Below are 27,507 nucleotides of genomic sequence, written 5' to 3'. Positions count from 1 at the left end.
CCTACTTTGCAGAAGAAAACACACATAAGGCTTCGATTCTGAGGTTTATAAATGCAGTCAGGAAGGTTTCCTGACATAAATTACTCAGCAAATCCACCAGTCAGTCCTTTGGGCGAGTAGTGAAGTAAGTGTAAACAATTACCCCCATTCCACCACATGTGACTCGTAATCCCAGTACTCTCGGGGTCTATGTGTATTAACATCTGTGTAAACTCTGGCCCTGCTTGGCACGGGTCCCGACATGTCAGACAGGTTGGCGAACAAAGCTGGACTTGATGTTTGGAGATCTGGCAGTCACTGTGTTCACAGGCAGCTGGGGTTAAGAACTTGTTTCAGACCTGTTTTCTTCAAACTGCAGAAACAAAACACAAAAGCCAAGAAATTATTTTTAAAATGCATATGGTTAGAAAAAAAATCATCTTAGGATGATAATGACCTCAAGGATACCTCTGGCTATCCTGCCTAGTAACCAATGAACTATATCCCAACTGTGCCAACTACAATGTTTCCTGTAACATGGAAAAAAAAAATACCCCAAATCCCAACAAACCTACTTAAACATATATTGATTCCAATTCTATTCTGTGAAGTAGCATGTTATCTAAAGTTGGGATGCATTTTTACGATAGCCTGGAAGGAAGAAAAATGGCATTGAGGACAGAGACATCAACATTACTACAGTTTATACCTTCTACAGGATGTAGTGGAAGGAACAGTACTCTCCTTTCAGAAACTTTCTACAGCTCAAGGAGGGGTACTAAGAGGCTCTAGAATGGTGGTAAAGCTGAGAGTACAAAGCATCAGTTTGAGTCTTATTTTTATATCACTCCAAATCATTTGGGGAAAACCCTATGTAATAATAAACATTAGACCCTTGATCACTTGACATACTTGACTTCACTAGATTTTTTTTAAAAATCCGTTATTTCCTTGATTTATTTAATACAAGGAAAAGCTTAACGGAAACTAGTTGAAGACAGTAATATATATTGGCTAAACTAATGTGAAATCTGACAAGGGATATTTGATGAATTTTAGAAATATGCTTTCTACCAAACTGGTAAACCAAGTTTTCTGACCATTCCACTCTTTATCTTCATTCTCTGTGATTATTGCAACAATTTGTTGATTCCCTTTACTCTGCATTTGATTAAATATGTATTGACTCTCTAGATGTCATAACCTGAGGAGGACACATCATCTATGCAGTTTTCAGGTCAAGACTGTATAACCTCAATCTAATTACAAGAAACACTAGACAAACAGAAAACAAGGAAGCTTCTATTAAAAAGGGAGGGGAAGGGTGGAAACACAATCTGCTGTTCAAAAATGTCAATATGATACAGGACAGAGAAAGGCTAAAGAGACATGACAACTAAATACAATGCCCCACCTTAGACTGTACTCTGTACCCAAGGTGGGGCGCAATGCTATAAAAAAACAATACCATCAGATTCAAATGACAAAACTGCAATTTAGATGGTAGATTAGGTGTATGCAACAGTACACTTACATACAATAAAGTAAATGGGCTAAGATATTACAATAGGGAAATCTGGGTGAAGGGGATACAGATGTTTTTGTACTATTTTTTTGGTTCAAACTTTTTAATTGTGTTAAAATATACGTAAGATTTCCCAATTTAACAATGTTTAAGCATAAAATTCAGCGGCATTTGTACTTTCAGAGTCTTTTGCAATCACTACACCTTCCACTTCCAAAATTTGTACTATTCTATACTGAAATCCATACCCATTAAACTCCAGCTCCTTCCTTCCCCCAAGTTCTTATAGCCATCAATTTTTTGTCTGTTTGATTATTCTAGTTATCATACGGAATCATAGAATATTTACTCTTTTACCTTTAGCTTATTTCCATTACATGTCTTTTAAGGTTCACACATATTTTAACATGTCAGTATCTCCCTCCTTTTTCTAAGGCTGAATAGTATTTCCATTGTTATGTATATAACACATTTGGTTTTATCCACTAATTCATCAATAGACACTTGAATTGCTTCCATATTTAGGCTATTGTGAATAATGATGCTACAAAAACTGGTGTACAAATATCTTTTGTTGGAGTTCCTCTTCCAATTCTTTTGGGTATATACCCAGAAGTGGAATTTGCTGGATCATACAGTAATTGTTTAATTTTTTGAGGAACCACCATATGCTTTTCCACAATGGCTACATGATTTTATATTCCCAATTTATATTTCCATTTTGTGTTCCCATTATATAGCAATGTGTAGGGTTCCAATTTCTCCATATCCTTGCCAGATTTTTTTTTAATAGTAGCCATCCTCATGGGTGTAAAGTATACCTCATTGTGGTTTTGATTTGCATTTCCCGAATGATTAGTGATACTGAGCATTTTTTCATGTGTTTACTGGTCATTATACAAACTTCTTTGGAGAGATGACTATTCAAGCCTTTTGCCTGTTTTTTTTTTTTTTGGTTGGGGTTTTTTGGGTTGTTGAGCTGTAGTTCTTTATATATATTCTAGATAGTAATCCCTTATCAGATACACAATTTCCAAGTATTTTCTCCCATTCTGGGGGTTGCCCTTTTATTCTGTTAATGGTGTCCTTTGATATACAAAACTTAAATTTTAACGAGGTCCAATTCTATTTTGTCTTCTGTTGACTGGGCTTTTGGTATTACATCTGTACTCTTTTTATTTGTCTCACGTATTCCAAACAAGTTTTTTAAAAACGGGTATAAGGAAACTGAGGCCCAGAAAGAGGAAAACTTAGCCACAGTCATATAACTACGTACCAGCACAGCAAGGACCAAATTTCTGATTCTTGTGGAAGAGATCTCTTTTGCCTTGTAATCATAAACTAGTTAGATAACAATAGCTAACACCTACAAGGCTTCACTCTGTGCCAGCCAGATATGCACATTTATGATGTGCTTTATGTGGATTACTTCATTTAATCTTCACCACACAAAGGAGTGAGGAAGTTACCATTATCCCTGTTTTACAGATAAGGAAACTGAAATAAAGAAATTTTAAGTAACTTGCAGAAGGACACACAGATAGGAGCTGACATTCAGCATAATTCTAAATAGGAATAACTGTATTTACTTCATAGTTCTGCACTGAGGATTCAATAAGCTAATAAATGTAAAGTGTTTAGAACTGTGCCTATTTGAGAGCTCTGAGAGACCTGTTTACAGCTATCTGCATGTCTTTCCACTGTTGTGTTTCAGCTGAAGCTTAGCTTTCATACCTGAAGAAGATAAACCAGAGAGATACCTTCTCACGCCCATGGTTTCAGTGGCTTAAAGCTTTCAGAGGAAGAGCAAGAGACTAGGATGGGAGTTAATGATGTCCTCTAGAAGTGTAACAAACACAGTGATCTCTCTCAACCCCCTACAATACAGGAGATCAAAAGATCCATGTATCTACTTAGAATACTCCAATCCGTAAAACTATAATTTGCCTGTTATACTCTGGGGTCCCATGTGTATATAATATAAATGGTCAGAAAACAACAAAATCATTCAAATACTTAGAATACACATACACACACAAAACCAAGGTTAAAAAAAGAAAGCAGGTGGTTTTATTGTAACTTTTCTTCTTCCCAAGGAAACAAGGTAATTTGTACTGTAGGGCTGTTGACTCTTTTGGTGACTATTATACCTGCAATGAAAACAGCAAAAGATACTAGGAAGATGGGTAAAGGCATGTGTGTGTATGTACAGCCAAAAATGCATAAACAATAGCATTAAACCAGTAGAATCACTGTCCCTAGGAATTAATGACTTTTAATAATACTGAACTTTAAAATCTGTAACTTCTCTGAGAGAAACTATTGTACTCTACAGTCTTTTTATTCCTTTATAGGCATTTTTTTCTTCTGGTTGATGTTTTATACCTGTAAGACACCCTGTATTTGTGCATCTCAAAGCTTTACCCCTATCAGCTCAAGAAGTTTGTAAGATCAACACAAATTTCTTAACTGGGACTAGATGCAATAGGGTGATGAAAGAAGCAATGGAGTCCTGAGTTCAAGTCCTTAATTGACTACAGGACCTCTACTGGGCTTCTTCCAGCTCTGGTTCACCACTTATAAAACCAGCCTATCTAAACTTGCAGGCTGATGGAAAGATCAACTGAGATCTTCCAAAAAGCGCCTCAGAAATGCCAAACACATATAAATTATTACTAAATGATTACTATGCCATAGCTCCTTAGTGAACACTAATAAGCAGAGCCCTGTCTTTAAAAGGCCATGTTCTTTATTCTTAGTTTTCTTTGAAAAACACAATAATTATAGGAGTGGTGGTAACTCCCAACCTCTGAGGGCCAACTCATGCGTTGACATTACAAAACGAGACTAGAAACACGTGACTCACATGGAAACATTCCCCAACTCCCATTTACTAGGCCATGTATCTATCATACTATTATCTAGTCTTCCTCTACTCTCTTAAGGCATTGGCATTCTCTGTGAACAGCAGAGCAAGACTATTCACTAATGAAACTCTTGAGGTTCTCAAGTACTGTGTGACTGACCCTTGCAGCTTTGTGCCTCATCAACTGGGACCTAATTTATGAAGTGGTGGATGTGATTCTCCACTGGGAGGACAACTAGTTGTTTTGCAGTACCCCCAAAGAGATGCTTCACTTTGCTATCATGCATACCAAATAATCTGTTTATAGATAGTCACCACATGAATTTCAAATAGTTGGCCTTCACTAATTACATGGATAGAAGAAAACAGAGGATGTTTCTTGATCTGTAACTCAGCAACTTCAGAGAAATAAAGTGGTGCAAAGAGGGATGGGGGAGAATGATGGGATGAGGATGAAGAGGGGATGTGAAAAGACAGCAAAGAGAAGTTATCAAAGATAAACATTTTACTCAGTAACAGTTACTTCACTTGCAACCTCCATAAATGTGTATGTATACTTGTATGCAGCCTTACACTAAGGAGATACAGGGACAGGCTAAGTTTCTCAGTTATTTATTTGGTTCTTTCATACATTCCTTCCTCTGTCCATCCATTAAAATATACAAACATCTTCTATTTAAAAGCATTGTGCTACTAGGCCTTGGGAATATAATAATGAGCAAGGCAGAACAAGGGTGTGATGAATATGCCTCTAAGATTTTATCGGCAGACTAAAGATAATGGAAATTCCCTGCAGTTTTAAGCAGAAAAGTGACCCATGTGTACATTTTGAAAAAGTTTACTGTGGCTGGGTGTTGACAGATTTAGGAAGACAGAAAGGCTGTTAACAGTAGTCTATGTGAGAGAGATGATGAAAGCCTAACCTATGATAATTGAAACTGAGATAAGTAGACTAATTTGAGGAAAAAAATTTACAGTGTGAAATCAATAGCTCTGGGTGGAGCGGATAATACATTAAGGAGTGGGAGGTAATTTTTAGATTTCTGGCTAGATAGGTGGTTGATGCCATTCATGGAGACAGGCAACATTCTGGAAGAGAGCTCTCCTAAGTCAGATTTTTGACTTACGGTTATAATGGTTTTGAGAAATTCAAAAAGGATACTGAATAGGCAATTAGATATTACAGGTTTGGAGCTAAAAGAGTTTCTTAGCTTTAAATATGTAACCCTCCCATCAATTCTGTGAAGCAAGCCTTTCTTTCCCTAACCTAAAGATAAGAAAACAACCTAAGTAATTTCAGTAGCTTGACTAAGAATATCTATTACAGATGGAGTTGGGATTCAAAGCCAAGTTGGCTGGCCTCCAAGGTTCAAGTCTTTTCATTCCTAAAGAACTTACCACTTTCTGCCTCATATACTGTAGTCTTTGAACATTAATTTATTTCCCTATTAGACAGTTACCTCCCCACAGTAAGATCCATGTCTGATTTACCTTTTTACTTTAGAGCACCAGTTCAAAGCTTTGCATTTTGTATGATGTTCAGTAAATATATTTGATCAAATCAATGTTGGTTTTTGTTTTCTTCATATGAAATGAAAATGAAATTGCCTCCAAAAGGTAGGGTGCCTCTAAACGTTTCTGGCTATCTGGCACACAGCTAGGAAAACTAGACTAATTCAAGAGATCTTGAGTACTGTTCCTGTTGTATTCTCCCTCCCTAATACGACAAATAACAGGGCCTATTAAATAACAGGGCCACAGTTAAGACTTTCTTTTTCACCCCACAACAATTAAAATTAATACTGGAGAAACTTTAACAATTTTTACAACAGCTTATTTGGAAGTTGGGAATGGTGCCTGGGTCCTGGATATCCTGAATGTCAATTTTCCTATGCACTGTCTATAACCCAAGTATACCTTAAAATCTGGCTTATACAAAAAGTATTACCTTTCCTAATCATTTCCATTTTAAATGACCTTACTTATTAACCCTTACTTATTAAGCTCCCATATATTTCCATAAAAGGAGGTGTAACTTTAGCAGCTAACAATTTCAGACCACCATTTTTATCTAAGAAGACCTCAGACTGGCTCTGAAGACATGGCTAAGCTTTGTGGGTTCAGTGCTTCGCCTAACAAATGCCAATAAATCAACTATGAAAAATTATCTTGTCACAAAATGTTCCCTACTAAAGTCAGATCACACCTATAACCAAAGCCAATTTACATGGCTCTGCTTGGCTTATTTTAAATAAAATACGAAGTAATGAAAGCTTCACAAAACTACTAAGCTATGCACTGCCAAAATCACATATGGAATATCAAACTAGTTAACTTCAATAAAAACTCCTTGATCTTCTAGAACAGTTTCTCCCTCTAATCTCTTCTACTCCATTTCTACCTGGCCACTAAAAAGAAAATTAGAGGCTTCGTAAATGGTCTAGTACCAGAAAACTGTATGTCTGATTAGTCATTTGTGCTAATGTGTTTTGTAGATGAATTTCCTAGTATTAGGCCTGGAAAATATTATTCTAGAACTTAACAAAAGTTAAGTCCATTTCACTCTCTAATGGGTTTATTGTTCTTTTAACCCTAATATTTATTAGGGTCTGCATCTTAAAAAAATCCCCTAATCATCCCTAGGATCCACCATAATGAATGAACAAGATCTCATAATCATACAGACAGGACAAAGACTTCCACAGTAAAGAATGAGGAATGTGCTTTTGTACTGCTCTAACTACATGATTTAGGACTACCTGTTTAGAGGAAAAGCAGATAGATATATGATGAATACAATACCCTTTAGGCATCCCTGCAGAGAATGAAACCACTTTCCTAGAAATCAGGCAGCATAATCTGGGAAGAGAAATGGGAGTTGAGGAACAAACTCAGGGAGGTTATATGCTTGTGCGTTGTTGCAGACGCCAAGACAAATATTTAATCACAGAACCTTGCCTGGGGCACTGCTTAGAAGCCCAAATGAAGACAAAAAAAGCATAAACAGTTAGTACTATCAGAATTATTTGTTTCAAATGTCCACTGTTATCCTTAATTTCCAATTTTCTCCTTTCAAACCAAGAGCAGAATGTTCATTTAGTAAATAAGCACTTACTGAACACTTACTATGTACCAGGAAATGTGTTCCCATTGCCATGAAGGTATTTTTTCTCTAGGCCTTCAGAATGAAGAGAAAGTATTGCTGCCTTCTGACAAAGAAAACAGACCACTACAATCTTAGTTATCAATGCTTGAAAGAATTAAGTCAGGGTGCCCAGGAGGCACTGAAGGACATTTAAGTCACCACCAACCCATTATCACTCACTCAAGTATTTATAGTACCTCAATGTTTGGGGAACAGGAATTCACAGATGAAAAACACTAAAACAAGAAATTACACAATTAATTAAACAATACATTAGGCAAGTTGAGAATTTTGAAGACCTATAATTTGGACCCTAAAATTGCCAAAGGCTGGCACTCCTTGTTATTTCATATAAGAGGCATATCAGATGAGTAACCCTTCTATATCTGATTTGGAGAATACTAGTAGTGCACTCTACTCAACTGTTATTGTGTGCTTAAAAAAAAAATTATTCACAACGCTTCCAATTCAGATCTCACTTTCTTCCTTTCTCCACTCATCATACACATCAGTTCTACCACAGAGATCACAGAGCAAAATGCCTGAAAGAACAAGTAGCTAGGAGATGTAAATGATCCCTGAGAGTATGATCAGAACCTCCCAGTTTTCACTAAGAAACAAAGATTTCCGCAAGTAATTTTCCTGTTTTCAGTAATGTTGGGCTAGGTTACTTGAGTCAACCCTCCCACTGAGAACAACTGAAGGGAATGGATTAAACACCCCTCATTCTTAAATGAAACAGATCAAACAATTATAGCCAAAGGTGAAGAGAAAACAAGAACCCAGAGAAGCAAGCAAACAAGCCCAAAGAGTCATTGTTATCCCTGAAAATTAGAATTTTGTTCTGATAGAAACAAAAGTCCAGGGCCCTCACAAGGTGAGGAGTCCAACAGGAGACGCCCTCCATAACAGCCTGAGACTTCAGAGGGTTACACCTTAGGGTGAGAGTGAATGGGGAGTAGAAGACACAGGGAACAATTAGAGCCCTGTGGAGGGAGTATCAGATCTGAAGACTGTCTTACGGAGGTCTCTGGACCAGAATCTCAAGATACCTGACATAAGCAAGCTCGCTGTAGAGAAAAGTACCTTGCTGTGGGCCTCAAATGATTCCTACAAATAATTTTTCAAATACAAGATGCAGCTTGTAATCAAAGATAACTAGGTATTAAAGGAAAAGACTCCAAGAGTAAAAACTGGCAGAAAAAGAAACAGATAACAGAAAAGACCCACAGACACTTCTGATCTTGTTAGAATCAAACTATGAAACAACACATTGACTATGCTTATAGTAACAAATAAATAAGCTTCAGATTATCTGCAGGGAACAGGATACTTTAAAAGGTAACAGATTTCAAAGAGTCAACGAACAAAATAGAACTTTCAGAAATCAAAACTGAAATGGATCAACTTAACAGTAGACTCAACAAAGCTGAAAACTAAGGATCCAGACATTAGGCTAGGAATTTACGACGTAGCAGAAAAGCCAAAACTGTGGAAAAATAAAGGAGTAATACCATGAAACTGTTAAATATATTTTTAATTGATACTAGAAGGAAATGGGACATGGTAAAGACAACAGCTGAAGAGAAAAAAGCTGAAAATTTCCCAGAAGCAATTAGACCCAACTACATTCCAGAAGCCAACAAATTCCAAATAAGATAAATAGAAAGAAATCCACAACATACAATAAAACAGAAAAACCAAAGACAAAGAGATATGAAAAGCAAGCAGAGAAGACAGATTACACTCAAGGAACATTAAAACAGCTTACTTTTCAAGAGCAATAATGAAGCTAAGGAAGTTTAATACCTGCAGCAGTACTGAACAAAAAAACTCACCAAATTGTAATTCCACATCTAGTAAATACCTCTAAAGAAAGATAAAAAACAATAATCCCATTTGGAAGGTCTAAGTTAAAAGAGAAAATAAGGAATAAAAAAGAAAAATTTAATGGAAGTTCAAACAAACACTGACTATTGATTAATATTTGACTTTGATAAGTTATGGCTCAAATTATAGTATCTATGATATCTACTTATAGAACAAAAACAGATGTATCTTCAAACTAGAAAAAGGGGGAAAGAGGGATAACAAAAAGAATCAAAAAGAATGGTCAGAAAAGAAAAACCCCCAGAACATGAGAGAAAAATTAAACTGAAATATGACTAATTATATTAAATATAAATGAAATAAACTAAGTAAAAGATAAAGACTTTCAGACTGAATTAAAAAAACAAACTTAAATTAACTAAAACAACTGAAACAGTCTTGAAAAAAAATAAAGCTGGAGGAATCACACTAATTTTAAGTTATGTATTACAAAGCTACAGTAACAGTGTGGTATTGGCAGATAAAACATAGATCAGAATGGAAAGTATAAAAATAGACTGACACAAATATGGTCAAATTGATTTTTTAACAAAGATACACAGGCACTTCAGAAAAAAGGGTTATCTTTTCTGTAAGTGGTTTTGGAACACTGGACAAAATCATTACCTTCAAACTAAACTTCACATTTTCAATAGGTGAATGAACAAATGACAGTAGAATCCACTGATTTAGAAAACAAACCACTGATTTGTACATGAATCAATCTTTAAATATATTTTGTTAAGTGAAGTAGCCAGATCCAAAGAGATACATATTGTCTATTTCCATTTATATGACATCTTGGGAAAAAAGTAAAAGCATAAAGACAGAAAACAGATGAGTGACTGCTCCATGATACTGAAATTACTGTTCTGTGAAATAGTGTAGAGGTGGACATACTACTCTAAGTATTGTCAAAACCTGTAGAACTGTACACCACAAAAAGTGGACATTACTGGATACAACTTCCTAGCTCTGTCCACTAAGACCATCTATAAGCAGTGTTAACAAGCAGCAATGAGAATAAGTAGTGCCCTAATCTTGGTAGCTCCATCACTTCCTCCAATTAAATGAATGAGAGCTCTTTGGAGAAATGGCTGATTCTAGGATTGGGGCAGGAACAATGCAAGATAGGCTGGCAAATCTCGTAGATGAAGGGATATGGCAGCCAACTTGAGTTTCAATCGCCCAACCTTGAACAGTTTGAACAATAAAACAGTTAATACTAAATTGTAACCCCAAAGAATGAAATACCCATGAGTTCGTACTATGTAAATTAGATAACTTAAAAAAATCTTTTTATGTAAGAATTCCACCTTATACATGTAGAAAGAAATAGAAAATCACCATTAGATGGACAGGACAATAACTGCTGCAGGCAAGATCCAAGAACAGATTCTAAATTTGGTGAAAGTAAAACTTTTAGAAAATAAACTTTTAAAAGATACTTGCACAGCCCCTAAGTATCTCCTCCAGGACATTTGTTAACTACTATGGTGATTTTAACATACGTCCACAAATTATTTGGTATGCTTCCCTGTAGGAGGTGGAAGTTAAAAATGTTCCTCTCCTTGAAGGTGAGCTGGACTTAGGAGAGCCCTTCTAATGAGTAAGTATGGAAAGACAGTGAAGATATCTAGCAGACACTACTTAAATATCACTAAAGGTAAGTTGCATCAACATCATATAACCTCGATGATGTGACGAGAAGGGTATGTCCCCTCTGTGGTATTCTCAAAAATCCATAACCACAATTTAATCATGAGAAAATAGCAGTTAAACCTAAATTGTAGGACATTCTACACATCTCACCAGTCTTCTCCAAAAGTACATCAAAGTCTGGAAAATCAAGGAAAGTCTGAGAACTGGCACAGACTGGAAGAGACTATGGAGACATGACAACTAAATATTATCCTGGATTGGATCCTAGAACAGAAAAAGGATATAACTGGTAAAATCCAAATAGTCCATAGCTTAGTTAATAGTACTGTATCAATGTTAATTTTAGTTTTAAATGAAGTGTCAGAGTTATGTGAAATGTTAACATTAGGGGAAGTTACTCTTCTGTAAATCTAAGTTATTTCAAAATTAAAAGTTAAATAATGACAATACTAGGCACTAGAGAGAATGGGGAACAACTGAACACTCTCATACAATGCTGGTGGGAATGCAAAATGGTATAGTTATTCTAGAAAAGTTTGGCATTTTCTTATAAGGTTAAAATTACATTTTTCACATGATCCAGTAATCCCACTCATCAATATTTATCCTAGAGAAATAGAAATTTATGATCATTAAAGGCTGTGCATATACATTTATAGCAGCTCTATTCATAATCACCGAAGAATGTTAACTAAATGGATAAACAAACTGTAGCCCATCGACATAATTGAATACTATTCAGCAATAAAAAGAACCAACCATTGGATACACACAATTTCAGACCTCACAAGTAATATGCCAAATGAAAGAAACCAGTTTCAAAATATTATGTATTGTTTGGTTCCATTTATATTACATTCTTGCAAAGATAAAACTACAGTAACTGAAAATAGGGACTGCCAGTGAATAGGGGTGGGAAACTGATTGGAACTACCAAGAGTAACATAAGGGAGGTGATATCATTGTTCTGTGTCCTGGCTGTGATGGGGGTTACTCCAATCTGTATGTGTGTTAAAATTAACAGAGCTGTCCATACAAAAAGGAATCAATTTTACTGCATGGTAACTTAAAAAGTAGTTTTAAAAAAGGGAGAAAATACTGTCATATTCTGTATCCTAATACACAGGATAACTAAACATAGGATAACATGAACCGTATACCAATAAATTTGAAATTCCTAGTGGAAGATGACTTACCAGAACTGACACAAGAAGAAATAAAAATCCAGAGTAATCCCATAATCAGTTCAATCAGTATTTTAACTGGGTATCAGTTTACAACCTCTGCTCTGCCTGTGAGGGGAAATCCTTTAAGAATCAGCAGGTTTTAAATCCCAGTGAAGTCTTTTGACCTTTCCAAAATGAGCCAAGTACTTCCCTATGGAGCCAAAGAACCCGTTTACTCATTACATCATCACACATATTTTGTTTACACATTTCTCTCTCTTCAATACATTATGAATTCAAGAACCTGGGCACGATTTATTGCCTTGTATTTATCACAGTGCCTAGCATGGTAATGTGCTCCACAAATGTTTCATGAACTGAGTATTAAGACAGTAATATACAGTATTTCTGCAAAAATTAAACTTGCTTGCATAATGATCTTCTCCTGTTCGAAACTGAGAAGAGCAGTTTGGCTGTATGATGAATATTAGATCTGCAGTTGATTTTAAAGATACTCTTTGACCTTACATGTAAATGTTATCACACTCATCACTAATGCCAGTGGCAAAGTGGTCATACTATCACTTCCCAATGAAATGTGAAACCAGTCAGTATGTTGAAGCCATAAGCTTTTATGAAGCTGTATGATTTATATGATTTACCCATGTGATGAGCACAGTGTCCAAAAATTTTCAATAGAGATACAAACAGTTCAAAACTATTACTGAAAGACATGAACCTTGGATTTATAAAGCATCATGAACAGGAACAATGGAATCACTAAGACCAAATATGACCTTGGATCTGTCATTTAACCTACCCAATTACAATGAAGAAACTGCAAAATGTAAGGATTAATACCCTCTTCCACTCCTCCTCCTACTGTTGTGGAGGTAGGTCACACAGGAGACGACTACACTCCTTGCGGATCAATATGCAATAACTAACAGGGTGGGCTGTCCCAGTCTTGCCAACAGTAGAAAGTAGGCTGGAACCTAGGGCAGCAAACATGGGCTGGCTTCCACTTCTTTAGATGTGATTCCTATGTTAGGTCAGTCACTTCTTTGGATCTATACTTACCATTTTTAAACTTAAGTCCAAGACCTAGGTAATATCTTTCCCATTTTACAGAAGGCGAATCTTGAGTAATCTGTACAATGTCACAGAGGGGTGGCAATTTTAAAATACTGTCTAAATTCACAGCCTATTCATTCTGCTCTATTATTTATGTCCTGTTTGGCTCACACAGTATTTTTCTTCTTCTATTTTTACAATTAAATTAGACCCCACAAAATATGGAATTCACCAATGTGAAGTGTACAATTCAGTGATTTTAGCATATTCATAATGTGCAACCATAACCACTATCTGACTCCATATTTCCATCACATCAAAAAGAAACCCAATACTCCATAGCAGTCACTCTTAATACCCCCACCCCCAACAACCACTAATCTGCTTTCTGTCTCCAAAGACTTGCTTTACCCTGAACATTTCACATAAATGGGATCACAGAGTATTTGATTTTGTGTGGTTTCTTTCATTCAGCACGTTTTCAAGGTTCTTCAATGTTGTAACTTTTATGAAATAGTTCATTCCTTTTATGGCTAAATCCACGTATGTTATACTGTGATTTGTTCATCCATTCATCAGTTGATGGACATTTGGGTTGTTTCCACTTTTTAGCCATTACGAATATTGTTGCTATGAACATTCTTATACCAGTTTTTCAGTGTTTTTAAAAAGTAAATCAACTATAAAGCTGAATTATGTGTTTAACATTTTTCATACTAAATATTTTAAGGTGTGATTTAGTTGTCAAAACCCATGCAAAAAAATATTAACCTTGGTTTCTCAAAGGAAGAAGATAGGTAGGTAGGTCTGTGTCTAGAACAAGGATTCTGCATTCCTGCACTGACAACAACACTTAGATCTGCAGAGCTGTGTGATTATTCCATGAGCTCTAAAACCCACTTACTAGAGACGCCACAGGTAAACCTGGACAATTCTATTCATTTGTTTTACTGGCCCTACTCCTGTGGGTATTTGAGTTAGAATCCCTGCTCTCTATATTAATACATATAAGCATTTTTAAATAAATCCATTAATTAAAACCACATTCTTGAAAAGGTAACTGCAAAAAAATATGGGCAAAGAAAATGTTCAGCATTACACATACAATGGCAGACACAATTAAGTTCTCAGTTTAAGAACATTTGCTCCTAAAAGTTTCCTTTATTAGTCCAACTAGAACCTTAAAAAAATACCTTTAAGTAGTTCACAATATGCCTTTTGCCAATTAAGAAATATAGAACTGACCATGGATTTACAAAAAAATTCTAATGGTCAAGACCCCTCCACTGTACTCCAACATCAATCTTTGCTTACCTCTTCCATCTAGCACTGTCACTTTACTGTTTACACATCCCCTCTCTAGTTAAACAAAGATTCAAGGGCAGAGAACAGTGCCTCTGTATCCTCAGAAGTCTACCACAGAAGGTGACATCAGAAGATGGCTAAGAAATATCTGTTCAAAAACTAAATAATACAATGACAAATGATAAATCAGGCAAATGTTATAGTATTAAAAATGACAAAACGGGAAAGCTATTATTTGGACCATACAACTGTAACACTGAAAATGGAGTTCATTAGTGAGATCAGAGGTCCATGAACTCCCTGGAAGTATATGCAAAATAGCATCTGCAGGTACATTTTTTTTTGAAGAAGGTTTGAACCTTTGTTTTTTTACAGGCTCAGAGGAATCTGTAAACTCCAGCAGGCTTAAGAATCACTGAGGTAGACAAAAGGAAACACACATTTTAAGCACTATAAAATATCCATTTTTAAAGGACAGTTTGATAATTTACATAAAAGCTCTCAAACTAAGTATATCCCATTCTTTGCTAAAGCTTCCTTTACTAAAGTGTATCCTAGGCTTCAATTTATGTTACAGCATGAGACCCAAGCTTGATGAATGATTAACAAAATGTCAGCTTCAGACAATGGTTTTTACATAAGGGACCTTGATTTTTGCTTCACATTACTGCTAAAAACAAATAAACACACTATTTGTTAATTTCTTTAAACAAGTATCCAAACTTAAATTGTTTAGAGTCTTACATTTAAGTATATCCCTTGAGTTTTATGTGGAGAGTTACTTGAGGGTTAGAGAGACTTTAAAATGGTCTTTTCTAAACTTAAAGGCAAGATTATTTTAAAATTAGTGGCCTCTTGAATCTTAAAACTGTTAGGATACCCAATTCCTGAATCTTCTAAATGAGGGCTTAAAAAGCTTTTAAGGAAGTCAAAACAGAAAGAGCAACAATATTTGTAAGGCACACTGGGAAAAGTGATCAAGACATTTGGACTTAAGAATATTGGCTTGGATGCCATATACCTTACACAAATAGCCAGAGGAATGAGGGAACCAGTCTCTCAGCACACCAGTAACTCTGTTGATGAAGTACATCAGCTGAAAAATCCTGATTAAAATCACCTACCAGAGATCAAGAGCTGAGTAGTCAAAATCTATGCACTAGGTTGAGAAAACTATTTCATAACTCCCCTTGTTTCAAGAGCTGTGCAATCATCTTTTGCAGTTTTCAAGTACAGTCCAGCTACACCTAATGAACAACCACTTCTGGGAGCTCATCTATGTGGAGGTCACTGCACAAAAAAAGCAGAACAAACGCACACCAAACCTCCTAACCCTAGCCTGGAAGAATAAGCCACAGAAAATAGGTTACTGGTAAAAATGAATGTAAGAGGAAATGAAGATATCTTTTCTATGATTTATGACTTTTGGCCAGTCATTTAACCTCTGAACTAATTTCTAAAATGGGGGTATACATTGTGGAAAGCAGTATGGAGGTTCCTCAAAAAACTAAAAATAGAAATACCATTTGACCCAGGAAATCCACTCCTAGGAATTTACCCTAAGAATGCAGGATCTTGGTTTCAAAAAGACATACACACCCCTACGTTTATCGCAGCACTATTTACAATAGCCAAGAAATGGAAGCAACCTAAGTGTTCATCAGTAGATGAATGGATAAAGAAGATGTGGTACATAACACGATGGAATATTATTCAGCCATAAGAAAACAAATCCTACCATTTGCAACAACATGGATGGAGCTAGAGGGTATTATGCCCAGTGAAATAAGCCAGGAGGAGAAAGTACGAAATGATTTCACTCATCTGTACAGCATAAGAACAAAGCAAAAACTGAAGGAACAAAACAGCAGCAGACTCAGAGAACCCAAGAATGGACTAACAGTTGCCAAAGGGAAAGGGACTGGAGAAGATGGGTGGGAAGGGAGGGAGAAGGGGAATAAGGGACATTATGATTAGCACATGTAACGTGGAGGGGTGGGGGTCACAGGGAAGTCAGTATAGCACAGGGAAGACAAGTAGTGACTCTATAGCATCTTACTATGCTGATGGACAGTGACTGTAATGGGGTATGTGGTTGGGACTTGATAATGGGGGGAATCTAGTAACCACAATGTTGCTCATGTGATTGTATATTAATGATACCAAAAAAAAATTATGAAACTAAATAAATAAATAAAATAAAATGGGGTTATAATTCTCCTACTATTTCTGGTTTATAAGAAGCATTCAAAGGACAGCAGTAGGTAATACATAAACGCTGTATGTATTCCACTTTAAAATGATTCTCCTTTTCTTCCTCAACTTGAGGCCATGGCCAACAATATTCTCTCTCACCCACCAAGCAAAAACCATATAAGTAATGGTGTTTTGTTTTTTAGATTGGGGGAGAATATATAGGCCAAAAGGTTAACAATTAGTTCCTTAACAGTTCCCCTAACCCACTCCAACCTTCAAATTCCAAGACTCCAAGTACATAGTGAATAAAGCAAGAAAACTACCTGGTCAAAGCCAACAGTGTAAGTTTTCCCTGGTTGTTAAGGATCTGAATTTGGAATACCCTTTTAACTGTTAAAAGGTTATCTTGTATCAGTAATACCTGAGAACTCAACTCATGAAGTTACTGCTTGCATAAACCTGCAGGATATTTCAGACATTACAATCCTAACATACCACATGGATCTTCTGTTTCTATTCCCATCTATAAAATTTTTTAACATTCTTGTTTTAAAAGGAAATACCTTCAAGCATATCCATGAAACAAACCACCAAATGAAGAATAACAAAAGACATTAGAAGGATATGGGACCCCTGTATGAATTTCACTTGTCCACTTTTAAGCCAGAAAAGGAATGGAATCCTCAATGTTACATAAATAACATAGCAACAGTGTGAGTCTTCCAATAAAGGGAAGTATTATTCAGAAAACCCCAGCAGTTTGATTTGAATTAACACAGCTGTACCTCAAACACCTGATGGAAGGCTGAAGTCCAGTACTGTCTCTAATAATACTGAATATAATAAATGCTAGGCAAGTAAGTCCTCATCTGTCTATCATTCTACTAGAAAACACAAGTAAAATAAAGCCACAATCAGAAATTTTATTTCAATGGCCACAACCCTCCTGGAACCAAGAGATAGAAAACTTCATTTGAGACCTAGAGTAATCTGAAGTATAATCCAGCACTTATGTATGTATTATCTACTGCTTATCCTTTGAATGCTTCTTATAAATGAAGCATAGTAGGAGATGTATACTCCCATTTTAGAAGTAAGTTCAGAGGTTAAATGACTGGCCAAAAGTCACAGGATTGCTAAGTGGTAAAAGCCAGATGTGAACCCATATCTGTTTAGTATTCAAAGATTTAAAAGATGAAAGAACAACTCCAAGGCAGATGGCTATTTGTATTTATTGTATATAGAGTCATAAATACACAGAATACTTTAACTACTTTAAAGTAATGATAAAGACAGGTTCCTGCTGTTAAAAAGGTTGTAGATTTAAGAATACAGAGCATTAAAGAAAGCAAATTAGTGATTATCTGAGAGAGCAGGACAAAGAGAAGATGAAGGAAAAAGTCCCCCTCCAGACATACAATACACAAGTAATTCTCAAGCTATGATCACAGGGCCTTTGGGAGTTAAGACCTCTGATCCAGATTCACAACCCATAAATGAGGAAACCTTTAACTTTCCCCAACTCTGAGACAGGAAGATTCACTCTATCTGGAAGCAAAAGAACCTTAAGTTCACCAGGACTAGATAACCTCTCTGGCAATGTACAAAGTACCCGAGTAATGAGGCAATCTGTAATGGGTGTGACTTATATACTGACCCACTCCTAGCAGGGCACACCAGAAACAGGAAGTACAGGTCAAAAGGCCTCACTGAAAAATAAAAACTCTCAGCAGAAAATGCAGCAGCACCAGCAAACGAACACCATTGTCTTAACTAATAGGAAAGGGAAAGAACTCCTTTAGTCAGGCACCTGCACTTTATAAATTATCTCCTCTAATCATCACAGTAACCCTGAGATACCATCAGCTGGTGCTTTAGCTATTAATCCTCACAAGAACACGCGGAGGTAAGTACTACTAGTCCCCATTTTACAGATGAAAAAACAGTGTTAATTGCCCAAGGTAGTTGTTATCTCAATTGTAGAGATGACAAAGTCCAGGCTTGAGAGAGGTTAAGTAATATTCCCCAAACTTGGTCAGCTCACACCAAAGCTGGGGGTCTTTCCAACTATTCTGCGGTCTTCCCTTCCCCACAGCAATCTCAGCTAAAGGATTCTACTAAGAATGAGAAATTCTCAATTCTCCCTCCCCCAATTTCTGTAGCTGTTTCAGAAACTGTACCTAACATATAAACCCAATAAGAGTTTTCAAAAGGAAACACCTCAGAAAGCTACTAAGTTATGTTGTGATATATGCATTATTACAGATTGTCACTCAATTTTAAGCTTGAAGGCAGAGACAACCTAGAGACCCTTAGCACAACACCTACCTGAAATGTAGGCACTCAAGGTCTGTTGAATGAGTAACATCTTTTGAATGGTTATAAATTCAATAACCCCAAATAGCTATTTTGTACTTTCTAATATGACATGATTCAATTTTTTAGGAAAATAATTTACCCATTCATGTTTAACAGGGTTGCTTTCTTAAAATTTATAGAACACTGAGATTGCTAAATCGAGAAATGTTTATTAGTGCAGTAGTTATAACTTCAGAAAATTTTCAAGTGTTCACTTTTCAAAACAGATTAAAATGTTTCAGTTAATAAAAAAAAAACTTGTCAGAAAAATCCACAAGACCAGAAAATGTAAGAAGAAAAAAGTGGCTAATATGAAGGCATTTAAGATGTGACACATAAAATTGTAAGATTATTCTAAGTGTACCCTGGTATTTAACATGAAAACCCTCACTTCAGATTAATGCAACATTTTCTATGCAAGAACACACTATCATCACTAGTGTAAAAAAAGCTTGCCCACCATAGCAACTGTTGCTAAGTAGGTGTCTTATGTCAATGGCTGAAAGACACAGAATTTGTGGAAACCAGTGAAATGCCACTCTTAGCGTGACTCTGAATTCTTTCACCTTAAACTTTTAAAAAGACTCAACCCTTGATCTCTATAATGTGAAGACAACTAGGTCTGCTGAAATATACCCAGGAGCATATCATATATTAAGAAAAACTACTATTGTCTACAACCCAGTGTAAATATATCCTTTGTTACAATGACAGCAGTTCCTTTCCCTCAACAATCCTGGAGGAATTTCTTCATCTAAAAAGCTAGCTGGCCTAGATTTCTATTAAGAAACAACTAAATGATATACTACTTTTGAAATTATCCATCTTAGGAGTTCAAAGCAATTCAGGTGCATGAACACCCTAATACTCTTGTGAAAAACTTGGCCCAGGTCTCCCAATGAATTGTGACAGATCAAGGACCAAATCCAATTTCTCATTTTAAATCAAGTATTACAAGTATCACTATTACATTAATGTGCTAAGTCCTTACCTAATCCAATGCCAGATCGTATCAGTTCTCAGTTTCTGAACCTGTACAAATTGTACTCTATTATTTATGTAAAACTTGCCATTCAGTTGTCAAAACAATTGTAGTAAACATTATAACAGTTAAACATCTTTTGGGCACTTACCGTGTTAGATACTGTGCGAAATGAGTTATATTCATGATCTCAATCTCACAATGACCCCATGAGAAAAAAAAAAGGCACAGGAAGATAACCTGTTGAAGGTTAAATCTAGGAAAAGGGTGCGTGGGAATACAGTTCAGCAACCATGAATCTTCACTGCCTGGACCAGTTCTAAGCCTAAGATACTTACTTAGTTGTGTTGCTTAACCTTCACATAGCCCAATTTCCTTTACTTTAAACTCAAAAAGTCAGACCATTTCAAAGGTCCTTCATACCTTTGAAGGTCTAATTTTAGAACATGGTCTAATTTTGTAACTAGATGAAAAAGAAATTGTCTAATTGAGAGTCCACATTTCATGAATCTAAACAACAGAATACTGTTGAAGAACAAAAACAAGCAGCCTTTCTTAAATGTTATAACCCTATTTGGCAATTATGATTCTTAGATCCAACTCAACCTCAAATGACAATGACAGAGGGAAAGACCTTACAACAACTTTGGCTCAGGGTGAGAGGTGTGAAAGAACAGACAAATCACTGTGTACAGGTGGTTATTAATTCATAAAAATATACCACCCATTTTCATCTCCTCTAAAAAAATAGCAAGTCAGTCTTTAAAAGGTTATCATATAAACTCACTGCTTTATTCAGCCCCCCAAAATTAATGATTATGTCACTTATACACAACATTACAGGCATGAAGAATCACCAATTTACAGAAATCCTGCCAAAATGGCCCATTTTTTAGAATCTACATTTTACCAAGTTAGTCATCTAGCCCTTCAAATTACACCTAAGGACAGTAACAAGACATTTAAACATAAAGGAAGAGGCATAGGCTCCACTCAACACCATCCTGTTAAGTCCTCTAGGGCCAAATCACTTTACAGAATAATCTTTGCTGCCTTTGTTCTCTATAAAATAATACTCCAAAGATTCTTAAATAAAATTAGCAAAACCCCTCTATTAATTTTCTATTGTTTCCATATTACCACAAACATAAAACAACACAAATTTATTATCTCAGTTTATATAGCCCAGAAGTCGGGTGGGCTTGGCTGGGTCTTCTGCTTAGGGTTTTTGCAAGGTCAAAAATCAAGGTGTCCTCAAGGCTGTGCCCCTCGCTGGAAATTCTGAGGGGAAATCTGCTTCCATGCTCATATTGCTGGTTGAGTTTAGTTCCTTGCGGTTGTAGAACTGAGGTCCCATTCCCTTGCTGGCTGTCAACTGGGTCTGCCCGCATCCCTTTTCTCATGCTTTCCAAGTGGCCCCCTCTGGTAATGGCAAGTTGAGTCCCTTTTATAAAAGCTTCAAATCTATCTTACTCCAGCTGGACAATGTTCTCTGCTTCCACATGATTCAATTGGGCCCACCCAGAAAATCCAGGATAATCTTCCTATTTTAGGATCCTTAAACCATAATTACATCTGCAAAGTCCCTTTTGCTGCATTACATTAACATAATTCAGATTCCAGGGATTAGGGTACAGATATCTTTGGGGGTTGGGGGTCATTCTACCTACACAGCCCACCCCCTGGCCTCCAAAGATTCCTACTCTCCCAAATGCAATATTTATCATTCCCTCCTAAGGTCTCATTCCATAACAGCATCAACTCAAAATCCAAAAATCTCATCTAAAGCTCATCAATCCAGAAATCCCAAATCTCATCCTCTAAATCAGGTGTGGATGAAGCTCTGAGTTTAATACATTAGTTCCTGGGGCACAATTCCTAACAAAACAAGTTATCTGCTCCCAACACACAGTGGAGGGCCAGGCATAGGGCAACAGTTAACAAACATTCCAGTTCAAATGGAGAAAATGGAAGAGAAAACAGATCTATCGGTCCAAAGCAGTTTCAAAATCTGGACAAACTCCATTCCATTTCAAAGCCAGGGAAAAATACTCTGTGGCTTTCAGCTCCACCTCTCTGGGCTCTTAGTTCCACCCTCTGAGTCACCCCTTTTTAAATGAAAAGCAGCACATTCACATCAGAGTAGTTTTACCAGACTGCCCCTCCTGAGAACTTGGGGGTTTTGACAGACTCTAACTTCCTACTTTGTCTCTTTCAGTCCAAGCTGGCACTATTTCTGCTGCTTTAAAGTCCTCAAGGACCTAGTGAGACTAACATGAACAAACCAGACTGCACTTTTGACACTTAACCTGGAAATTTCCTCAGCTAAATATTCAAGTTCATCACTTCTAAGTTCTCTTTTCCACATAACCACAGCTTACAATTCTGAACTTACTTGCCATTATGTAACAAAGATCTTTACTTCAGTTTTCAATGTATACCTCAGTTCCACCTGAGCTCTCACTAGCCCAGTCATTAACATCCATATTTTGCTAGCCAAATCATTAACATACATATTTTGCTAACAATCTATTCTAGGCCTTTTCGATCATGCTCCTCAAAATTTTTCTGGCCTCCATTCACTGCCACTTCCACATTTTTAGCTAAAAGAACACCATTCCAGGTACCACCATCTGTACTACTGTTCTATTGCTGCCATAACAATGACCACAGATACAGTAGCTTTAAACAAATTCATTATCTCACAGCTTCCGAAAGTCAGAAGTTGGGTGGGTCTGTCTAGGTTTTCTACTTAGGGTCTCACGAGGCCAAACTCAGGACACATTTCTTGCTGGAAACTCTTGGGAAGAATCCACTTTCAGGCTCATTCAGGCTGTTGGCCAAATTTAGTTTCTCAAGGTTGTAGGACTGTCTCCATTTCTTTGCTCCTGTAAGCTGGGGCTGGTCTTCGCTACTTGAGGATGCCTGCCTCCTCCTCCTGTTTTCCACGTAGCCTCTGCTAGTAATGTCAACTGGAGCCCCTCTCATGATTTAAATCTCTGACTCTCAGGTGGATAAAGGTCTGCAAGAGCTCATGTTATTACATTGGGCTAACCCTCAAAATCCAGGATAATCTTCCTATTTTAAGATTCTTAACCCTAATTACACCTGCAAAGTCCCTTTCACCATGTAAAGTATCTACAGGTTCTGAAGATTAGATTATGGACATCTTTGGGGGCAAGGGGAAGGGGTGCAGGGTCATTCTGCCTCTACAAATCCAAACCCTATGTAAAGCTTTAAACTCAGTTCCAAAAAAATATATATATATATCCTCTTTCTCCAAAAGAGTATGTGAAATAAAGGTGTATGTGATCAGAGATAGAAGCAACAGTAAAATCAAGGACTTACCCTGGAAGTGTGGCTAGGCAACAGTACTAAAAATACATTGTGGAAGCTGCCACTTGTTTCATCCCTAAACAGCAAGGCAATTAATCCATTATGCACAAACTAGCCCACTGCTCCCCCTTAAATGTGTGCTTCTCTTCTCTACTGTATTCCATACAAGAGGACTAAACTAGGCTCTTTAAAAAAGCAAACAATGTTGCCCCAGGGTAATCTAACTTTGTAATCAATCTAAGCAAACTTCGAAATCTTTTCATTCTTTCTACAAGTCATCTCCCTTCCCCCAACAACAAATGAAAGTCAAGTACTTCAAAATCACAGAAGGATAAACCTAACCTAGGTAATACTGCAAGTGGTGTATTGGTTGTCAGGGAGAACTAGTATTGGTTCCAGTCTTTCAGACCAAGGTCCACCAGCCCAGTAAAGCCAATGGACTCACAACAAAACAAACACACTGCCAACGACTACAAAGACAATATACTGAAGCCTTGCCTACTACCAGATTCTTGACCATAAATTTTACCTAGAATGGAGGAACCCCAAACATACCAGTTAGTCCCTTTAGTAATAGTAACAGGTAAGGAGCACTTGCTACCTCCCAGGAACTGTGGTAAACTTAACACATATTACCTTATTTGCTCCTCACCATAAACTTATGTCTAGGAAATATTATCACCCCCACTTTACAGATAGGAAAACTGAGGTTTACACAGGTTAGGTCACACAGTTAAGTAAAGTGGCATGATTACTGGAGAACCCAGGCAGTCTGTTTCTTTATCACTGACTTATACTACCACTCCTTAGATGGAATAAGGTCTCCCAACTCTTAGAAAAACCATCCCTTTAAGTTTCTTTCCATTTCCTCTCCTCATGACCCCTTCTCATACAAGTTAGCGGTTGAAACGTAACCAAGTCTTCCCAAATTAACCCGCCACCTCCTCTTCAGAACTCTTGCTTTCCCACAATAGCAACAGCCAAGAAGCAACATCTCCTGACCCTGTCTTTGCTTTCCAAAAACAAACTACAGAAGCTCCACCCATCACCTGCCTAAGCTAGAAATGCTCCAACGCAGCAAAAAAAACGAACAACAAAAAAACAAAATAAAAGTCCCACTCTCTCAAAGGTCACAAACTAACCTGTATACTCTTAAAATATCTCCTACATATCTCTTCCTTTCCACCCAGGCTCCCAAGTAACCCTTAACTCCCAACTACATCCGTTCTGGCCCCACTTCGTGTTCTCTCTTCTCCCCATCGACCTAGCCCGGGGCTACCTCCACCTGGCATTCCAGTCTGCAGGTGGGAAGCCCAGCGTCGCCGAGAGAGACCCTTAGAAGGTCCCCACTCCAGCCACTCCGCTCCGCCGAAGTTACCCCACCCTAACCAGCAGGCACCACTCTCCTAGGCACCCTCCCCCACTATCCCCCTGCAGCCCCACCCCTCAAGCTCCCTTCTCCCTCTGGCGACCCCCGCCACCAAGTTGCCCCCTAGTCCCCGCCCCAGTCCAGCCCTCTTCCCCGCAATACGCTGACTCCCGAGAGCCAGTTCCCATTCTCTTATCAGCCTCAGCTCCCCAAGGCTGCACCCCCTGCCCCGGGGGGTGGTTCCGGGCCTCCCCGACGGGCTGCAGGGGCCTCGGCTGGTGTGTGTGCAGAAGGGGGGCAGGGGAAGGCGACAGGCCGCTCGGGAGTCTGCTAGAAGCCTGAGGGGCGGCCGCGTCCCGCTGCCCCATCCTGGGCCCAACCTCACACCCCAACCACCTCGGCTGGCAGCTCCCACGATACCTGTGGTGGAATCGGCGGCGGCGGCGGCCTCTCTCCCCTCTCCTCACACAGACAATATGGCGGCGGCGGAGGAGGAGACACACGACTCGGCCGCCAGTCGCAGGGACCAGAGCGAGGCTGCAGCCACCCCTGCCGGAAGCGGAAGCCCCTTCCTACAGGGAGGCGGGGCGGGACCGTTTCCGACTCCGCCCCCAGCGGAATCAGGCTGAGTGCGGCCATACTGGAATGTCTAATTGTATCCTTAGAGGTTCAGTTCTCGACAAGGGCACAAAATGGAAGTAGTTCTCAACGTAAAGCTCAATAAAGAGACTTGCAGTAATTAAATGCATTTTATTTCAGTGCTTGTAAGAGCTGACGATAGAGAGAACACGAACCTACCCTTAAGAGAATGATTGGTTTGACCCGAGCCAACATGGCGGTCCCTATGTTTCCCGCACTGCACCCCGCTGGCGAGTCTCACCGAGTCTACGAGCCGGCCCGCCTTCCTTCAAAAGAAGCATGTGCGACCTGCAGAGTCGTAGAGTGAAGCATTTTGGGAATTGAAGTCTCCTGTTCAGGCCCCTCGTCTAGGGTTAGGGTTCCAGCAGCACATTTTTTTTCGCTCAAACTTCAAGTTCGGAATGAGCGAACGAAAGGAGTCGAGGAGCTGACGATCCAAGCCCTCTAGAGAGAGGCCCAATCTTCCCTCATACAGAAGTCCAATTTAGAGCTGTCCATCCAGAGTAAAGTGTTCTCTCGTATCGGTCTTGCAGTCCCCTTGCCTGGGAAACCTCGCCAAAGCAGCCACGGGGCACTTTTTGTCGTGAAAACCTGATCGCGGCGTCCTCTTGATTAAAAATCTCCCAAGGCTCTTCTGTGTGCATCAAAAACAGCCCAGGCTCTTTTGCTGACATCTAAGTCCCTATATAGTTTGGACAACCCACTCACTCCCCTTTCTAGCCTATACTGCCTCCCCTCCCCACAACTCCCCAATTCCTGATGCTCCCACCCATTAAAACTGCAAACTATTCCCAAAACTTACCCATGTTGCCTCCCTCCCTATGCACTGGCAATTACTTCTGTTACTCTCACCTCCTGGACTGGTTTACTTTTGTATGTCCATTGAACTAATTCAGGAATTCAGGGGTCTTTTCCTTAGGGAAAACTTCCTTACCTTGAGCTCTCCAGACCTAGGCACTCAACAGCCTGACTGGTCCTTAGCCTGCCTCCTCATCAGACTGTGAACCCCCAGTGGACAGGGCTGGGTTTGATGATAAACCTGTCCCCTGCAGGTCCTACTAAAAGTTAGTGTGTGTAAGTATTATTGAGAATAATTCAAGTGTTAGCCTCACCTCTAGTGGGGCAGAGGTGTGAGTGCTTGGAACAAGGGTGAGGAGGCTGGGTTATTTTGGTACCAGCTATTATCCCTGTGTTGTCTCAGAATAGCTGTCTGGCCTAGGGATGGGCCTCCCCACCCTCTCCAGCTCTCCCTTGGCAGTTTGTCAGCTGCCTGGCGCCTCTGTTTCCAAAGAGACAATCTCTTCCCCAGAGGGATGGGGGTGGTAGCAGCTGCAGACATACAATGATGGCCTCAGAGAGGTGGCCATGACCTTTTCTGGGCATCATCTGCCAGATAGGCCTGTGGCATTTGACCCCAAAGGGCTGAGAACCCACAGTAATGGTTGTCTGGGTGTCTGCAGGTGGGTCATTCCTCCACTGGCCTTCTATTTCTCTATCTGTGGACTTCACGCTGTTAGACAAGATGATCCCAAGGTTTCTGAGAAGCCCCCTTCTAGGAAGTGACTGGCCTTCCACTTAGCTCTTGGACCATGTCTTTCTGGCTCTCATGGCTCCTTTTTTCCCACCTTTGTTCAAATTTATTTCAATTCACAGCTATTAATCACTTGCTATGTAGTAGACACTGTGCTAGGTGTTGGAGATGTATGAGCAAGGCAAATACCAGTTCCTCAGGGAGCTCACCTTCTAAAGTGAGAAACGAATAACACACAGATAAAGCAATTTTAAAAAGTGCTATGTAACAATAAGTAACAATAAATGCTATAAAGGAAAAAGATAAGTAGCTGTGAAAAAGAATAAAAGTGGAGAGAACTTTAGCTTCGGTGGTTCAGAAGGTCCCTATGAGACGGGAACAATTTAAGTGCAAAAGTCCTGAGGCAGGAAAGAGCTTGATAAAATTTGAGGAAGGAAGCCAGGGTGGCTGAAGCACTGTGAATGAGGGGGAGAGGTAGGAAACATTGCGGGAGAGGTGGGCAGGG

The 27,507-nt window shown here is 38.5% G+C and overlaps 1 protein-coding gene across 1 annotated transcript in view; it reads right to left on the bottom strand.

Moving 5' to 3' along the window:
• CSNK2A1 (casein kinase 2 alpha 1) overlaps positions 1-25,409 on the bottom strand; it is a 48,538-nt gene extending 23,129 nt beyond the window's left edge. The window contains 2 exon segments of the mRNA XM_036924797.2: positions 143-352; positions 25,253-25,409. Of these exon segments, the coding sequence (XP_036780692.2) occupies positions 143-243 (101 nt within the window). The 5' untranslated portion in view covers positions 244-352; positions 25,253-25,409.
• Positions 25,410-27,507: the final 2,098 nt, after the last annotated feature.

This window comes from Manis pentadactyla, chromosome 5 (assembly GCF_030020395.1).
Source record: "Manis pentadactyla isolate mManPen7 chromosome 5, mManPen7.hap1, whole genome shotgun sequence".
Classification (NCBI taxonomy): domain Eukaryota; kingdom Metazoa; phylum Chordata; class Mammalia; order Pholidota; family Manidae; genus Manis; species Manis pentadactyla.
The sequence above is the reverse complement of the archived record's forward strand: the minus strand, read 5'-3'. Positions and strand labels throughout refer to the sequence as shown.